General features: G+C 38.5%; 3 protein-coding genes across 7 annotated transcripts in view; 1 reads left to right on the top strand and 2 right to left on the bottom strand.

The window, feature by feature from the left end:
* LOC104757973 overlaps positions 1–1530 on the top strand; it is a 5473-nt gene extending 3943 nt beyond the window's left edge. The window contains exons 2-6 of one of the 2 annotated variants that reach the window (XM_010480765.2): positions 31–133; positions 217–344; positions 429–541; positions 663–848; positions 1068–1530. In XM_010480765.2, coding sequence (XP_010479067.1) covers positions 31–133; positions 217–344; positions 429–541; positions 663–848; positions 1068–1097 — 560 coding nt within the window. In that variant the 3' untranslated portion in view covers positions 1098–1530. The remainder of the gene's footprint in view (positions 1–30; positions 134–216; positions 345–428; positions 542–662; positions 849–1067) is intronic. The other variant, XM_019239170.1, reaches the window with a different exon arrangement.
* Positions 1979–10093, bottom strand: LOC104757972 (pre-mRNA-processing protein 40A-like). Of its 4 annotated transcripts, none has more exons than XM_010480761.2 (28): positions 9945–10093; positions 9759–9836; positions 9118–9438; positions 8843–9031; positions 8240–8301; positions 7927–7996; positions 6937–6989; positions 6795–6852; positions 6451–6716; positions 6296–6365; positions 5952–6050; positions 5760–5828; positions 5577–5654; positions 5322–5408; positions 5196–5230; positions 5003–5108; positions 4561–4641; positions 4385–4474; positions 4264–4317; positions 4065–4181; positions 3886–3984; positions 3736–3783; positions 3568–3660; positions 3112–3219; positions 2973–3037; positions 2774–2876; positions 2378–2689; positions 1979–2283 (listed from the first exon to the last, which is right to left on the bottom strand). In XM_010480761.2, exons 2-28 carry the CDS (start codon positions 9792–9794, stop codon positions 2146–2148), a joined length of 2907 nt encoding a protein of 968 aa, XP_010479063.1. In that variant the 5' UTR covers positions 9795–9836; positions 9945–10093; the 3' UTR covers positions 1979–2145. The 4 variants fall into 4 exon arrangements, with proteins under 4 accessions (XP_010479063.1, XP_010479064.1, XP_010479066.1 ...); XM_010480762.2 differs by having other exon boundaries at positions 9118–9435; XM_010480763.2 differs by having other exon boundaries at positions 2141–2283; positions 2404–2689.
* On the bottom strand, positions 10540–14903 carry LOC104757971 (DNA replication licensing factor MCM2-like). The gene is made up of 16 exons (XM_010480760.2): positions 14445–14903; positions 14189–14343; positions 13913–14102; positions 13591–13810; positions 13292–13499; positions 13055–13189; positions 12773–12964; positions 12515–12687; positions 12245–12433; positions 12056–12172; positions 11884–11968; positions 11639–11782; positions 11433–11558; positions 11154–11336; positions 10901–11062; positions 10540–10813 (listed from the first exon to the last, which is right to left on the bottom strand). Exons 1-16 carry the CDS (start codon positions 14848–14850, stop codon positions 10688–10690), a joined length of 2811 nt encoding a protein of 936 aa, XP_010479062.1. The 5' UTR covers positions 14851–14903; the 3' UTR covers positions 10540–10687.

The raw sequence follows: 17246 nt of genomic DNA, 5'->3' as shown, positions 1-17246 counted from the left end.
CCTCAGCTTCTCAAATCCCTTCTTCAGGAGATGAAACAGTTTTCGTGGGTCAGGAGAATGTTCCTTTAGAGGGTGTGATTCAATTCGATAAGCCATCATCTTCCACTTCATCTTCGAAGTTCACCAAATGGGGGTAATAAAAACTCTTACTTTACTTTGGGAATGGTTTGCTTTTTTTTTTTTGTTATTTCAATTTGTGTGTAATTTTATCTTCAGACGTGTGGCGTTACTTGCTGGTGGAGATGTATTGGCTTTGCTTACCTTCTCTGCAATTGGGAGATTTAGCCATGGTTTCCCTGTTTTCTCCATTGACACTCTCCACACAGCTGACCCTTTTATTGCTGGTATTGGTTCTTTATCACCTACTCTTATCAGTTTTGCGTTTCAGAAGCTTTGTTTCAAATAAAAATGGAAACTTTGTGTGGCAGGGTGGTTTCTGAGTGCGTATTTCTTGGGAGGATATGCGGAGGAAGGGAGAGGAATGAAAGGTCGGTCTAAAGCTGTGGTTGCAGCTGCGAAATCGTGGATTGTTGGAGCTCCGGTAAGGCTACATTAACCAATGTGAAAAAGCACCAATCTAGCTAGTAATAGTGTTTGACATGTACCTTTTAGGGATGTTAGTGTCTCTGTTAATTAATGAAAGGTTGTTCCTTTCATTGCAGCTTGGAATAGTCATTAGGTCAGCTTCATCGGGTCACATCCCGGCTTCTAGCTTTCTGTTGGTGACAATGGGAAGTACTGCTGTGTTACTTATTGGGTGGAGAGCACTGTTATTCAGTGTGCTTCCTACAGAGTCCAAGAAGAAAGATGATACGTATCGGAAGGGTAGCGCATTCGAACTATTTGAGGTATGTGAAGGCATTCTCTATTTCCTAACGTTGGCATTATCCTGTAGGTGCTTGTATGTTGTGATTATATATAGTAAGACAAAGCGAGATGTTGGTCTTTTTGTAGAAATTGTTTGTTTGTAGTACAAAGCTGGAACCTTAGCTTACATCTGTTCTATATTTAGCATGTCAGTTCAAAGGTGATTCTAATGATGTGTGATTTCATTTATGTTGTTGCAGTTGCTTACTTCATTGATAAGACGGTGGTGAAGGCGAGCATCCATAAACGTGTGAGTGGATGGAGGTTGAGATTCAACATGCACAAAATTGTACATGTACTTTTTGGCACAGTCGCCAAGAGATCATAAATAGATGAGTGTTGAAAAATTTGAGGACCAACTGTAATATCGATATAGTTGCAGTGCGCAGTGGAGGAGAAGACAACGATGAGAGATGATGAGTACTTGTTATCTCTAGTCATTGGATATAGCAATTCATACGATATGTTTTAAATTGAAGCTGTGGGTTAGCCAGTGTTCCAAGACCTCATTGCAGGCCAACTTCTTTTGGTTAAATGTTCTAACAAGATGTATGAATACTCAAAAAGAGCCTCTAAGTAAACGAAATATGAAAGACAATGGTAGATGCCTAAGAAATATATCAAAAGATGGTAATGAATTGTAATGGTTGATTAGAGTGTCAATTGGGGTGTTAGCAGGTGTAAGTTATGGAGAAGATCAATTATGTATTAATAAATATTCGATTGATTGGTCTGAGGTTATTGATAAAAAAAGATTTGTCTAGGTCACTTCGTTTCTTTTTGTTCAAGTACTAAGTACTAAGGATGCTAAGTTTACTGCTTCCCGGCAAAAGGTATGAGAGATTAACAGAACTAGCCAACTAGGGATTTATTTTGAGGATGGTTGGATTCCATACTAGAAATACCTTGCGTACAAATGCATTGACCTTTCATGCGACTGGCAGGAATTGGGATTTGATGGTGCCAATTTAAAATTTTGAAATAGGTGAACATTCAATTTAACCAAGTTACTAAAGAGAGTTCCATTTAACCCATTTAACCAAGTTACTAACAGAGAGGACGTACCCAAGTAGAAATCAGTCTATTTTAGGATGTTTTTTCCCATTGACGGTAATAGTTAAAGATTTTGGTATTTATCCAATTAACAAAGAAATGAAAAGAAAGTATACGTATCCTTACAAAGTGTGAAGATGAATCAAGAAAGAAAGCACATTGAGATGTATAACGGTTTCAGATGAAGCAAAAATGTAAGAAACACTTCTTACCACTTGTCAGCGGTTAATGTCGGATTTCGCCATCCTCCCCAACCTCTCCATCCTCTAGCTCGTCATAACCACTTCGACGACCACCCTCCCTTTGTTCTTTCATCTGTCTTTTATGCCGGTTTTCACTATCAGATTCAGGCGAGTTTGCGTGCTAGCAAGAAACCATAACCCTCTTAGTTTTGAATCTTAATACCACCAAACAAATTTCAAGCTTAGCTGACTCAGAATTGAAGTCTAGGGAGTACCTTTCTTGATTTTTTTCTATCATTACCATGTTTACGGGAGGATTTCTTTGACTCTTCTCTGTCATCTCTATCAGAACTGACATCTTCATCAGAATTGTGATGCCGTCTCCTATGTTTTCGGTCTCGATCTTTTCCCTTTCTTTTCTCCTCTTTGTGACCTTCGCTCGCTTCTACAGCAGTCTCACCATCTGACTCTTCCCTTTTACTCCTCTCTTTTCCCCTCTCTTTTTCACGTTCCCTTTCCTTTTCCCTTCTCTCCTTATCCTTGTCTTTCCGCTTCTCCTTCTCATCCCTTTCCTTCTCTTTTCTAACCTGAAAAGAAAAGAGACAATAAAGTCTTAGAGACCCGTTTTTACATAAAAGAGAAATAAATTTCCTGGGACGACAAATCAGTACCTTTTCCTCATCACGCTTACGCTCCTTTTCCTTTGCCTTTTCTTGTAAGCTCGTTATGTATTCCTCAAATAACCCTCTGCTAGCACTTTCATCTCCAATCGATCTGCAGATATTCGAAATGGGACATTAAGAAGGTAGAACTACAACCTTTTGTTTTAATTACGGTGAAGCATCCAATACAAAGCTATAAACTATTTACCTGTACTCTTGACTTTCTTCAATCAGTGGTTTGGTATCTTCCCAATTTGAAGCTGCGGTTATTTCCTAAACCAATAACACTATGTTTAACGTCCCAGAGAATCCAGTCAGAATAGAAAGTCACCACGGGTAAGATATACCTTGAGAGTGCGCAACAGATTGGTAAATTCTTCAGCCATACGCTGAAGCTTTCTGGCCTCTTTTTCTTCTTTTTCCTTCATTCTCTCAACCAAATCATCATATATAAGCTGATAAACAAGGGAAAAAAAATATCAGAGCATATTTCAACTGAACTTTGAAAGAATATCATCATCTCTGCTGTACTAAAGACAATCTGTCAATCAGAATTTTATCCAGAACATTAGTTAAGACATGATTATGCAAATCTCATCAAAAATGAATCTAGAAGTACGTGAAAAATAACTCATTGCAGGTGTCAGATGGGTTAAAGCATTCCAGGAACAACAATTTAAACTATAGAAACAGAAGTTTGAACCAGTAGCTTATATATTTATTCCAATATACACAAATCAGATAACAGTAACTGTTGATTAATTTATCTGATGACACATGTTTTTTCACAAATAAGCCCGTACCTTTAAATTTATGTCTGATACTGGTTGAGGACTGAGATCTTCTAATATAGCAGATTTAAAATCTTCAAACAGCCAAGAGAAGACCATGGAAATCTGGTGGTAGACAAAGGGATTAGTAAAATGTTTGGTATAGTAATAAGCAGAAATACAAGCTATCCGTTGACTTGCCTTTCTTGATTTCATAGCTTCCTTTACGCGACTCTTATCCTCATGATACTGTCAATCAAACACACAAAAATGATTAGATTATCACAACACAACTATCAGATTCACGCAAATCTACCCATAGAGAAATATAATTTATCTAGTCCCAATTACCTGTTTCTCTAACTCTTCTGTGACATCTTCGAACAAGTCTTTCGGAGTTGAGCCAGACGTATTAGATGCAACAGCTTGGTATTGGGGCAACTCCTTTAACTGTACACAAAATAACTGAGTGAAAGAATCCAATATAAAATATAATTTTTCCAGAAAAGGGGTCTAAACTGGTGAGACACCTCAATGCAATAATCCAACCAGTACGTCTTGGCTGTAAGGGTACCAGCAGCAACATGTTCTTCCAATAGTGTACGAAATGCATCACGGTTTTTTCTCTCGGCCCGCCTTACATGTTCCTAGCTCCACAAGAAAACGAAACCATGAGCATTGGAGTTTTAAGAGGAAAAATTAGGTTACAACCCTGAACATTGACCTTACTTTCTCTACTTTCTTCAGCTCCTCTTCTTCCTTCTCTAGTTCAAGAATGTATTCCTGGAATAACAAACATTAGAAACAAATTCTAATGTGGCATCCTGAACTACTTGATGAAATAACTTACCTCAAAACCAATCAGGCGATCTATCTTTTCAAGACAGAATCTTTCATCATCCTCCAGTCTATCTTGAACTTTGCGCCATTGTGTACCAGCCTTAAAACAAGTATTATAAAAGGCATTATGGCAAGGTCTACGAAAAAAAAGGTTTGCAGGAATAAGAATCACAAACAATGATTTACTTTGATAAAGTCACAGGTTTCAAGAAACTTCCGATACTCAGCCATATGTTGCCGATGTTCCTCCTGTGCCTTATTTCTTTCCTGCACATTGCGGATTCATGATGTCAATTTAATTAATGAACTTTCCCCTTCTACAAAGCAAAACATTGTATTCTCAATCGATGCTTCAAAAAGTATCATGCCCGTGCACCAGATATTTTCTCAGCGACAATCTAAGCACCCACACAAATTACTGTGGATTTAAGACATGCCTCTTGCATCATACCAAGCGAGAAAACCATTTGAACCGTCATAACAAAAACAAATTTCTCTGGTCCAACACCTTCATGTGCATAGGCATGCCATGTTTTGCTTAGCAGCACAAAGTATCATACCAAACAACAAACAGCCAAATCTACACATGAAAACGAAAAGCCCCCAAAAAAGAAGCCAGATGATTTACCTTCCTCTCAAGTTCCACAATATAATTGTCAAAAAGATCTTCACGATCCCTTGAACGGTCAACAGCTTTAAAGCGCTCATCATTTTCAAACAAACTCATTGCTTTGCTGGTGAGGAAATAGTTTCCATTAGCAAATGTCATGCATACAATAAAGAAAAGAACCAAAGATCTTATAATTAACTGAAAGCCATACCTCCATTTTATGGATGATGAAAGCTCTTCACACTCCTGAAGTCAAGAAATTTTATTAGAACAACAAAAGGTCATCAGTCACACTAAACAAACCAAACACCGAACTTCTGACTCCTTTGGTACATACCTCTAGCATCTTGACAAATTCTTCCCGAGCTTTCTTCTGTCTTCTTCGTCTTTCTTCAGCTTCCACTTTTTTCCTTTGACCAAGATACTGGAGAATTTAATTTGACAGTCAGGTGTAAGCATTAGTGCTACTGAAAGTCGAAATTTACCAGTGAAAACATAATTACATCACAAATAAAGAGTGCAACACATTATTTGACAAGGTAAATAAAAAATGCAATTCCACATTATAGCTAAGAACTAAGAAACTATATACCTCGTTAAAAGCTTGTTTCCGCTCACCTAGAGTCCTCAAAGCACCATACCTTTTGTCGTGAACAATCTCTTTCAATGTCTACAAGGACTCAAGGAGATGATACGGTCAGCAATGAAGCAAGTAGATGGTTAGGAAGAGGATGCTGAAATATCGATCAAAGACACACATATACTAGCACATTACCTGTTCCCATGTCCAGTCAGAATGAACATTTACAGATTCCAAAAGAGACTTGAAAGCAGCTTTAGCCTCCTAGAAAAAAAAATAACCAAAATAGTACAAAAATAGATGGATGGCAAACAATTGCACTTGCACACGAAAACGTTATGCTACAGAAAAGAGACATCATGAGGAGAAAATAGGATAAGAAATTACCTGCTTAGTAGCATATACCATAGGTTCCTCAACATTTGCTTTGTCGCCTGCAGGTGACAGATTTGCTTTTCCATTCACCGACATTTCCTTATTGTCAGCCTAACAAAACATTCGAAATAATGAGAAAGCATACCATGATGTAACGCTTGACCATAAATATTCATGACACCACCACATCATCACACGTATAGTAATTATTATACATAACTTTTCCAATAACTCGAACATGTTAATGTGAACTCTGTTTACATGAAGCTGAAGTAGAAACAGGCAAACGGAAAACATATGAATAAACTTTTAGAATCTAGGCAAATCATTGTAGAAAAGAATAGTTAAAATCATGCCTCGTTGTTTTGTGCTGTAGCTCCATTATTTGAATCATTTGCCCCCCGAGACGGTAAATTATCTGCTTTTCTGTTAAGATGGGCACAAAACCTAAATTCAGAGGCATGATAGAGTGTATAATCATCAAACAAAACTTCCCAAGGAAAAATAGTACATTGCAGTAGCCTCAGTATCAGTAGCTGCAGCAGACGTTGGAGTAACAGGAGCAACTGAGGGAGGACGGGTGACAGGTACAGCCAAACCCGCTTGGATAGGGCTTGAAGAATGTCCAGGAAGTGTTGAAGATGTGCTGGGAGCAACAGAGGTCGCAGAGCTAACCGTTGGATCAGATGAGGATGCAACATTGTGGGACAGAGGAGTAGATCCAGCTTCGGAAAGGGACCTCTTTTCACTAGCTAGTTGGGCTTGTTCCCGTGCTAACTGCATACAACAACTACACAGGTTTAACATAGGCTTTGCATTGGGGAATGTATATGAGAGAGAAATAAATTGGTAGACCTTCAAATCTTCTGGAATTGTCCACTTAGACTCCTTTGTAACCTTGTTATAATAATATCTGTGTAAATTGAATCAACTAATCAGTTGCAACAATAGAAAATAAGCATTATACAAATACCAAAAGAAATTCAAAGATGCCTACTTCTTTCCATCAGCTGTTGTAAATTCCTTCCATACAGTGGATGCATCTGCCCGCTGTAGAAAAAGATTTTAGATTGCAAGAAACTATAAAAATGCATATACATGGTAGATTTTGATCAATCAATCAAGTCTGTTTCTACAGAAACCCAGAATGTCATTAAAAGGTTACGGGATCAAAGTGGAAAAAAGAAAGACGTATGTGCTCCTATATGCATCGTAGCAATGAATATATCAACAAGGCAGGATTTTACCAGGCCAATCAACCAAATTAAGTTCATAAACGTCAAGAAAGAAACCAAGACAGGATTTTATTAGGTCAATCAAATAACTTGTTTCAAAATACCCCCAAACTGGTTGCCATTTGCATTCAAATATCATTCTTCTAGTATATGATTTCCAACAAAGTTAAAAAACAACATGCATATACAGATTTGATGCAAAAAAAAAATAGTTATGTAAAACAGAAATAAGCAGAGAGGGCTCAAATATACTACTAAACAGCACAGCATACCACTGAAGAAAGTGAGACAAGAATACTATCGAAGTTCTTCTATTCGTATAATGAAAACAAGGACAGAGTCTAAAAAAACATAATTTTAATATAAAACAAGAAAAAGACGATCAGAAAAATATTTAATAGAACAAACATCATAAATTAGCCATCCGATCCCAGCCTGACTATAAAGTTGTCACCTAAGAATTTACACAAAAGAAGTAAGAAACAGCGGAGCATCGGTAGCCTGTTTTAATAAAGTGAAAGCTGCTTTAGATGAGCACGTAGCAGTCATTATATATCTTCACAGTTACCAGTGAGTCTCCAAATCAGTGGAAAAGAATACGCAAATGACACAGTTCAACATCATTTTTCTAGACAAAGCATGCAACCGTTTACATAACAGTAAAGTGGACACACCAACTAAAAGACTGATAAGATTCAACGACCAGCAAGATAAAAATCATCATAGAAGACTGGCTACTTTATAAGTCTCACCTCAAGTGGTGTCATCAGTTCAAGAGGTTTCTCCCAGCTTGATTGTTTAGTCTGCTTGTTGTAATAATACCTAGAAAAGATAAGTATTTATCAGATCACCCGAAAAGTTTTAGACTCCATAGACTTAAAGCCATGACACAAACATCTGCATGGACCTTATGAAAGGTTCAAAATATGAGAAGCTTACGAACAATTTCCAACTAAACTAATCAATTTCGATTGGGAACTGCATGAACACTAAACTACGGTACAAAGAGAAACATGTAGGACGATAATTGGTGCCAAAACATGAAACAGTGATTCAGTAACATACTTTCTCCCATCAGCAGATGTATGCTCCTGCCAGTCAGATGCAGATTGTGGAGTCGAGCTTCCCTGGAATCAAAATCCAACATGAATTTTTAAGCTACAATTGCATAGGAGAAATAGTGCATAAAGAAATACAAATAAGTTTGATAAGAGGTCATCAACAATGCCATATCAGCTAGTTAGTAATTGAGTATATATAGGAAAAGGTTCTGATGTGTAGAGGTATCAAGTATTTTGTGGTTTGCTAGGGGCCTCTTGCGGCTTGGAAGAGTTTTTGGGTTCTCATCAACAAAACCGTACGTTTTCAAACCTTATTCGAGTTTAAGCTAAGTCAAGGTCCAGAGGAGGTGCACATAGTATTTAATAAATCTAAACAATTCGATGTCTATATAAAACTTTGCTAATCAGTTGAGGAACGCTCGATTCATATACAAATACTATCTCAAAATAGTCCAGAGGAAGATTGAAACGCTATAAATGGTAGAAGACAACTCAACATAATATGATTTGGAATTCTAGTAAGAGATGGTTTCATAATTAGTAACAGATTTAAGCATCAATACAAGTCACCAAAACATATTTATGATCAGTAATCGTAGCCACTTACTGGGTCTGTGGAATGTGCGACTGGTGTTTGTTGCCCAGTCTGCTGCACAGGGGAAACAAGTGATGTACTTTGATTTACAGGAACAGGCCAAGCGTTTGCTGCTGGAGGGACGCCGGCTGCATGCATCTGAGAATTTGGTTGGACCAATGATGGTGGTGGTTGTTGCTGAGGAAAAGTTGATGGTCCAAACTGTAGGAACAAGAATCCACTAGGAAAATGAAAACGAATCGTACATAAAGGTTATCCGCACACAAATATAAGAACAGAAGTCTCACAGTATATGAAGAAGAAAATGGAGGTCCAGATGTAACAAAGCCCGTCAGTGGAGGTGCATTTGGCTGTTGTTGAGTAGATCCAGAAGTGAGAATCTGGTTTGTTTGAATATAAGGAACTGATACAGCCTGTGACGATGATGTAATATGACCAGGCTGACCTGGTCTCACTGGAAAGAGCTGCTGCTGCTGCTGTATGGGCTGAGAAAACTGTGGAGGCTGACTCTGAGCATTTGGAGGTACATGTACATAGGGATGAAAAGGCTGTGAAGCTGCAGGAACAAAATGCTGACCCTGCTGCCCAGGAACCATCGGCCGAAACTGCTGGAAAAATAGTCTCATAAGCACATCTTATAGATAACAGACTAGTGGAAATCAGTAGTAGGTGGAGAAACTAACACTATAAATCTTTCGCTACATCAATGAGAGAGACTAGAGATCAAAGAAACCTAATTCGTATGAGCATGATCAATTAAACTTCGTCAAAGTCTCTCTAGTCTAAGCTGAAGAGAGCTTCTCAATTAATTGTATCGAAGACCTTCGCTAAAATCAAATTGCTTAGAACATATCAATTGAGTTGCTTCGAATTCCAGAACGAACTAAGAGAGAGAGAGAGAGAGAGCCAACTTTGGCACTTTTCGCACCTGGGCACCAGAAGACGGGGGAGGATTATTCGACATTCTCCCACAAAATAGAGCTTCCTTTACAACTTACGGCTTAATCTGAAGAGCAAAATATCCCAACTTCGAGCTCAATAATTTCAGAGGGAGGACATGTAGATAGCGAAAAGAGAGGAGCAAAAACCCTAACTAGTAGACGAAAGCACATACCAGGGCCAATGATGAATCAGAGAGTATCGAGAAGGACGACGAAGTCTCACCAAACGGAGCTTTTCTTAACCCTAATCGGAACTGAGAGCGAGAGCGGAACGGAACTACTCCGAATTGCGAAAACAAAACAAGTTTGTCGACGAACAACCCCACACGAATCCAGTCGACAGATGTTGTTGCTTTGCTTTTTTAATTTAGTTACAAACGGCATGTAGTCCTGACGTCACCGCTTAGTACTGTATTTTTTGGTTCGGTTTTTCTTTGTGATTTCAGATTTCCGGTTTAGTAATAATGCGTATACCTGAGTTAAGATGGATGGTTTTGTTAATGTTAATGTTAAAGTTTTTGGTTCAAATTCGAATTATATAAAGATTAGTTATTTCTGGATACAAAATTTAACTTTGTGCCCAATAAGAGTAGCATTAGACGGTGATTAATTATCAACGCATAATTAAACGTCATTTTTAAGTTTGGTAAATGTAACTTTAGGCCAAATTTTCAAAATTTACAATTTGAGCAACTCAAAACCGGTGGACAAGTTAATCATATGCGTTCTTCTCAAATTCAAGGCTCAAAAGTTTTAAGAAAAAAAGAAAGCTGCAATAATATCTTAAAATGCCTACTGCAAATTCTTGAGCAACTCATAATCTTTAACACAAAACGAAACTATCGTCCTAATAATCCAACATTTTTAATGCGATTATAAACCTAAGTTGATAGTGACTTGAAGCTCGCCTTGTCGTTTACCAAGTGACTAGCCTTCTAGGACACCTGATCATTCCTCGACCATTGTCCAACTCGAAATGAGCTTTGGAAAATTCATTGCTTGAAAAGAACGGCCGTAGATCTGCAATGTCGTATTCCTTGGCCTGAAATGTAGACATAAATAAGAGTTAGTGACAAATATCTGTAGGAAGCGTGCTTCTGATAGTAGCCTAATCATATATGACAAGTACCTTTGTCTGCAGCTCCTCTATCTTAACCTCGATAGATGGTAGTCCTGAATTTGATCCTGAAATGATTTCTTCAAACTTCAAGGCATTCTTTATGAGCTCTTTCAGAAGAACAAGCAGCAATGAGTTGAAGTCCTTTTTGTATGTAATGTATCGTTTGAAACTCTGCACAGGAGTAAATAAGTTCCATCAATTCAGACATCAGAATCCATAGATACAAAGCTCACCGAACACCTGAATGGAAGTTCTCTAATACCTCTCTTAGAGTTCTCTGGACACCAAATTTCTGGGTTGATATGAAAGAGTCAAGCAGGACTCGAATGGCCATGTTAACATCTTCTTCTGTAACATACTGCCTAAGGTGCATCCTAGCATGTGCTTCAGACATTCGGATCATGGACTCAAGGTGCCTTGTCGCAATGGAAACTCCTTGTCCATTCTGAACGAAAGATTAAAGCAGGTAAGAGACTATAACATAATACTTGAGAAAGACATAAACTCAGCAGTACAATTAAAATCAAGAAATGAAACCTACCATTGATTCTCGTCTTAGATTAGCATACACAGTCTCTAACTTCTTGGCATCTAGTTCACCCAGTTTTGGGAATACATATAACTTCGAGTATGTTAAGTATTTCTTCAGCAGGTTCTGGGGAAGCACCTGTATATAAAATAATATTTCGATCAAGACACGAAAACATGGAAACTTCAAAGAAGCAGCTACACCTGAAAATCACAAACCTCTGGATCAGTAGAACCGCTAGATCCCTGAATGCCATCTTGGGGCTCGCTATCGTCCATCTTACCACCTTTGGGTTGTGATTTGAAGTGGCTATTGACAACAAATTCAGCAAGCATTTCATCTGTAACTGGATCAACCACATCCTGCAGCCATATAATTGGTTTAAGTCATGTCGATAACCAAAAAAGTTAACACAATCAATGATATGATAGCAAGAACAAGAAGCAGAGGTTTAGAAAAATACCTTGACAACACACAATATATCAAAACGAGAAAGGATCGGATCTGTCAACTCAACATTTTGTGCGAATGACTTGGATGAATCGTACCTGAAGTTGCAATGTCACAAACACTTTAGCAAGATCAAAATGACAAATTTTAGATCAGTGAATTTGGGGCATTAGTTACTTATTTACCTTCCACCAACTGGATTAGCTGCGGCAATAACAGAGCAACGCGCTTGAAGAGAAGTAACAATTCCTGCCTTTGATATACTAATACTCTGTTGTTCCATGGCTTCATGGATACTCACCCTGGTTACGAAACTTATATGGTCAGCACCATTTTGTTCAGAAAAGTAATTATCATTAGTTGCATTTCGTTACCTGTCCTGGTCGTTCATCTTGTCAAACTCATCGATAAGACAAATTCCTCGGTCAGCAAGTACAAGAGCCCCTCCTTCAAGTGTCCACTCCCTTGTAACTGGATCCTTGTGTACTGCTGCAGTTAGACCAACAGCAGAAGCTCCCTTTCCAGTCGTGTAGACAGCTCTTTGTCCAGTTTTCTCAGCATACCTAGACGAAACATTTATGCAGTTAATGAAAATATTCACCACAGGAATTAATGAAGTCAGCTGGCCAAGATAGTTTTCTTACTTCAGAAATTGTGATTTTGCTGTTCCTGGATCACCTAGTAGAAGTACATTAATATCTCCACGCAATCTGTGTTTCCCTTTAATATTTTTCTCTTGGCCTCCAAACATAGCAAGAGCAAGAGCTGTTTTGATATCTTCGTGGCCATATATTGACGGAGCGATTGACTTAATGATCTGAAAGATAAATTGCATTGATGTCAACAGGGATGCCTTTGAAGCAATTCAAAAGACTTATTAGGAGGACTTAAATCCAACTTACACGTTCAACTATACGTGGGTCCTTGGACAGCTCTTCGATTTGTGTCTTGTCTTCTTGGGTTAGCTTGTATGCAGAAAAGAGGTCTTGCTTCTTTGTAACATAGTTAGCTTCCACCACAGTGGCAAAGACAGGAAATCCATTCTTTGTGTTCAAAGATAGGTCAAAATTGTTGGTATATATGCCAGTAATCTCCTGCAAAACATCTCATGCAAGAAAAAATCAATCACCTACCATACACAGGTGTGCAAAGTATTCAAGAAGAGTAACGTATGGTGAACATACAATTTCTTCTCCAGGACGTGCACAATCAATAAGGTCATTCAGCAGGATAACTTCTTTATGTCTTGGAAGTCGTCCAGCAGGCACTGTTCCTGGACTCTCTTGGATTGTAAGCTTCTGATAGTTCCTGTATATTGTCTGAAACAAGAGAGTAAATTAACATTGTGGTCAATTTCACATTCCAATTTAGAGCTTACATTGACTTTAATGGAAAATGTTAGAGAGGACATGGAATCCTACCTGTTCGACATTAACAGTAAACGGTCCTTTTGACTGGCATTCAGAACAAGATCCGACCTTGACTTCTGAATAAGAGTTTTGAAAGAAAGGTCCCAAAACTGCTCCGCACTTGTTACAATCATATTTCACCTGCTGCAGTTGAGGAAAGACCCCAGAACGCCTTGTGACAACTCCACCAATGCGGATCATTGTGTTAAGATGAATCTGCCTAACAATTCACAAAAAAAAGATTAAGTTCAAATCTAGTGAGGAATAACAAAACTCATCATCTTTATCCATGAATTCAGACATAGTAGTACCTTATGTTCCGAATCTGATCATTAACTGGTAGGTTGGTAACACGAACATAGATCTTTGTGTGAATATTCTTGTAGTTTGGATGCAGATCAAAGATGACCTTTTCCGTAACTTCCTCCATAACTTCAAGAACAGGTTGTGGAGCATCCGCCAACCAGATGGCAATATTCGGGTGGACATGTATGAATTCTTTATAATCAATCTCCAGACTACACTTATTAGCTGCAAATAAGCCATACATTGATAGTTCAGAGATCTAATGCTTGTACATTTACCAGTAAAGAAGGAACTCATGCAACTATAGCAAAAAGAAAATGAAAGTACCTGAAACCATTTCGTTTATCAAACGAACATATTCAATATCTCCATTATCATTCTTTGGTTTCACATAGGTAAGCAAAAAGTCTTTGAACTTCTTGGCAATGAAACGTCTCACTTCATCTCTCATAACCCATTCCCTCAGAGTTCCTTGAATCCGATACATCTCAAACTCTGCCTCATCCTCATTGTCATCCTGTATTAAGAAATTAACCAACCATCAGCACTAGCATAACACACACCTAGCACCACGAAGTAAGTATAAAGGATTCACAATCATACCTCATCCTGATAATCATCAGTTTGATCAGTCATTGAGATATCTGGCTGTGACCCTCCTGGCGAACTTGGAGGGTTTCCATCAGGATCACCATTACCTCTTGGTGGAACCGTAGTCCGAGACCTCTTCGTAGGTCTGTAATTCCAATCATCTGAATCTGTATACAAAAACAACCCAACTCAAATCTAAATCCAGGGTTCAATTAGGGTTCCGATTACAGTACTGAAACAAGAGATTTGGGGATTTTTTTTAATTTACCATTATCATGAAGAAGATGAGGAAGCTTGCGGTTCGCAGCTCGAGTCTCACGAGCATCGAGTACAGCCTCTGCCGCACGACGGTCAAGCATAACCTGATCTAAATCTCTCTCATCTTCGACGGAATCATCTAATCCATTAGACTCATACTGATCATTCCCATCCATCTTCCGATAATCTTCCAAGTAATTATCGTTGTAGAGATCTTCTCCTTCTTCTTCTTCTTCTTCCTCATCCGCTCCCTCTGGCTCATCCCTGATGATTTGGGTATCGACAGCGGCTTCTTCGTCGGAGAAATTCTCGGAGTTTTGGCTCGTACTTATAGGTAACTGATCTGTGTTGAATCCAGCGGAAGAAGGTGAAGTTGGTGACGACGGCTGGTTATCTGAAGAATCTTCTCCCGCCATTTTCTCTTCCTCTCTCTCTCTCTCTCTCTCTCACTTTTCCTCCGGCGACGGAATCAGGGCACAATACCACTCGTTTATTGGGTTTCCTCGTCGACTAGGCGGGAAATATTCGCGCCAAATTGACATACGTAATTGGGCCTTTAGAGGGCCAATAAATCTGGGCTTTCACTTATATTCGGCTCAAGTAGTTACTATTTACATAATCAACGCAATCATAGATGAATTGTGTATTTAGGATGATGATGTTGAGTAAATTAGTAAACGAATAAAATTTGACCCAACCGAAGAGAGATAGAGTTTCAGTTTTTGTCTTTTCCACACATATTGCTTGAGATTGGCATTTTCTACTAATAGTTGAGATTTACAAAAAGTTTAAAATTTTAATATGGTTACAAAGTATTATGTATCTTTAATATGGTTACAAAGTATTACAGTCTTGGGATTATGGCTTCTAGCAGAGGCTTTGTTGATGGAAGGTTATTTGTACAAGTGAGTAATCTAATCGACCTTGTTGCTCTATGTCGTTTTTTCGATGAATCCTTGTGTTTCTAGCTAGCATTGTGATCTCTGACCGTTCATGCTTAGAAACCAGTTTCTTTATTCACGCTTAGAAACCAAGTAAGGAAGCTATAGAATTGTTCGGATATGGTTCTTCAGGTTTCTCTATAACTGGATACATGACTTTGCTAGACAAAGCAATTATGAGAAGTGATGCTCGGCATACCATAATTGCTCATAACTCACTTCCGGAAGCTGTTTTCATCCGCTTGTGGAAGATCGCCTGTTCAATCACATTTTGGGCGTGTTCATCCCCGCAAAATTTGCTTATTGTTCAAGTGGACGCAACTCTTAACATTCGAATCTAGAATCTAAACTGCTAAAAAAGGGCGTAAATTAAAGTTTTCTATTTTTCATGTCTAAAATTGTTTTGGTAAATATATACGCAACTCTTGAAAGCATGAAGACTTTGGTTGCTACAAGGCTGGTCTGTAGGAGTCTGGAAAAGAGGTTCACACGGAGAAACCGTAACGGAGATCGAGTGATGTGGCTGTATTTTTTAGAGACTCTTTGATTAAAGAACAAGTTATTATCATATTTATTAAGAAGATTTGGACTTATCCTTTAATAGGAAAGTAGGTCATAGGAGGTTTTCTATATATTGTTTTATTGGACAAACATGTTGTTTGGCCGTTCAAGAAGAATTTTAGAGAACTAAGCGAGAAAGCTTTTAGGGTTCTTAGGGATTTTGGTTAGATTAAGAATTGGTCAGTGGCAAGTCGTGTTGACTGTGTGTAAATCTGATTAAACATATCTTGTAAGATTGTTTAAGTGATTCTTAATAAGAAAAGAAGTTCTTTTCTATATTGGCTGCATCTTCGTTTTTACAATTGGTATCAGAGCAGTCAACCGACGAGAGCTCTATACTCGCTACAGGTTGAGATCTTGGGATAATGATGCAGTCGGGTAATGAGTTGATGTTGCTTCAGAGGGCTGTGATCTTGGATGAACAAGGCTATGGTCGCTGGAAGGTGCGCATGGTTCAGCTGATCCGAAATCTAGGTGAGGATGCTTGGACGGCTGTGGAAGAAGGATGGGAACCTCCCTATGAGAAAACCGAAGCTGGTGACAAGATCACTAAACCTAAGGCACGCTGGACGGTAGAAGAAAAGAACTTGTCTAAATATAATGCTAGGGCACTTAATGCAATATTTGGAGCTGTTGACGATGATGATTTTAAGCTTGTTCAAGGTTGTGAGTCAGCTAAAGAAGCTTGGGATATTCTGCAGAAGTCTCATGAAGGGAATTCGAGTGTTAAAAGAACAAGATTGGATCAGCTTGCTTCTCAATTTGAAGTCTTAAGGATGGATCCAGATGAGACAATCTCTCAATTCAGTGCTAAATTGAGCTCTATCGCCAATGAAGCTAAGAATCTTGGTAAAACCTACAAGAATACCAAGTTGGTTAAAAAATTAATTAGGTGTCTCCCATCTAAGTATGCAGCACACAAAGCTGTCATGAGAGTCTCTGGAAACACGGATACCTTGAAATTTGAAGATCTGGTTGGTATGTTGAAGTCAGAAGAGATGGAGGTCGCTGAAGAACAGAGAATTCATGGCAAAGGGATTGCATTCAAGGTAGATGACACAAACGACCAGCTGAAAGAGATTAAAGATAACATGTCCTTGATGGCCAGGAACTTTGGGAAAGCTCTAGAGCAAGTTGAAAAAGGGCAGGGACGAGAGTTATCTCGCTGGAATCAAAGTGCTACAGAGAGGTCTTGTTCTAGGCCAAATAGATCTGAGAAAGAAAAAGTTGATCGGAGAAAAGAGATTCAGTGTCTTGAATGTTGTGGTTTTGGTCATTACAAACCTGAGTGTCCAATGGTTAAGCGAAAA

The sequence above is a fragment of the Camelina sativa genome, chromosome 17 (assembly GCF_000633955.1).
Source record: "Camelina sativa cultivar DH55 chromosome 17, Cs, whole genome shotgun sequence".
NCBI classification, from domain to species: Eukaryota; Viridiplantae; Streptophyta; class Magnoliopsida; order Brassicales; family Brassicaceae; genus Camelina; species Camelina sativa.
The sequence above is the reverse complement of the archived record's forward strand: the minus strand, read 5'-3'. Positions and strand labels throughout refer to the sequence as shown.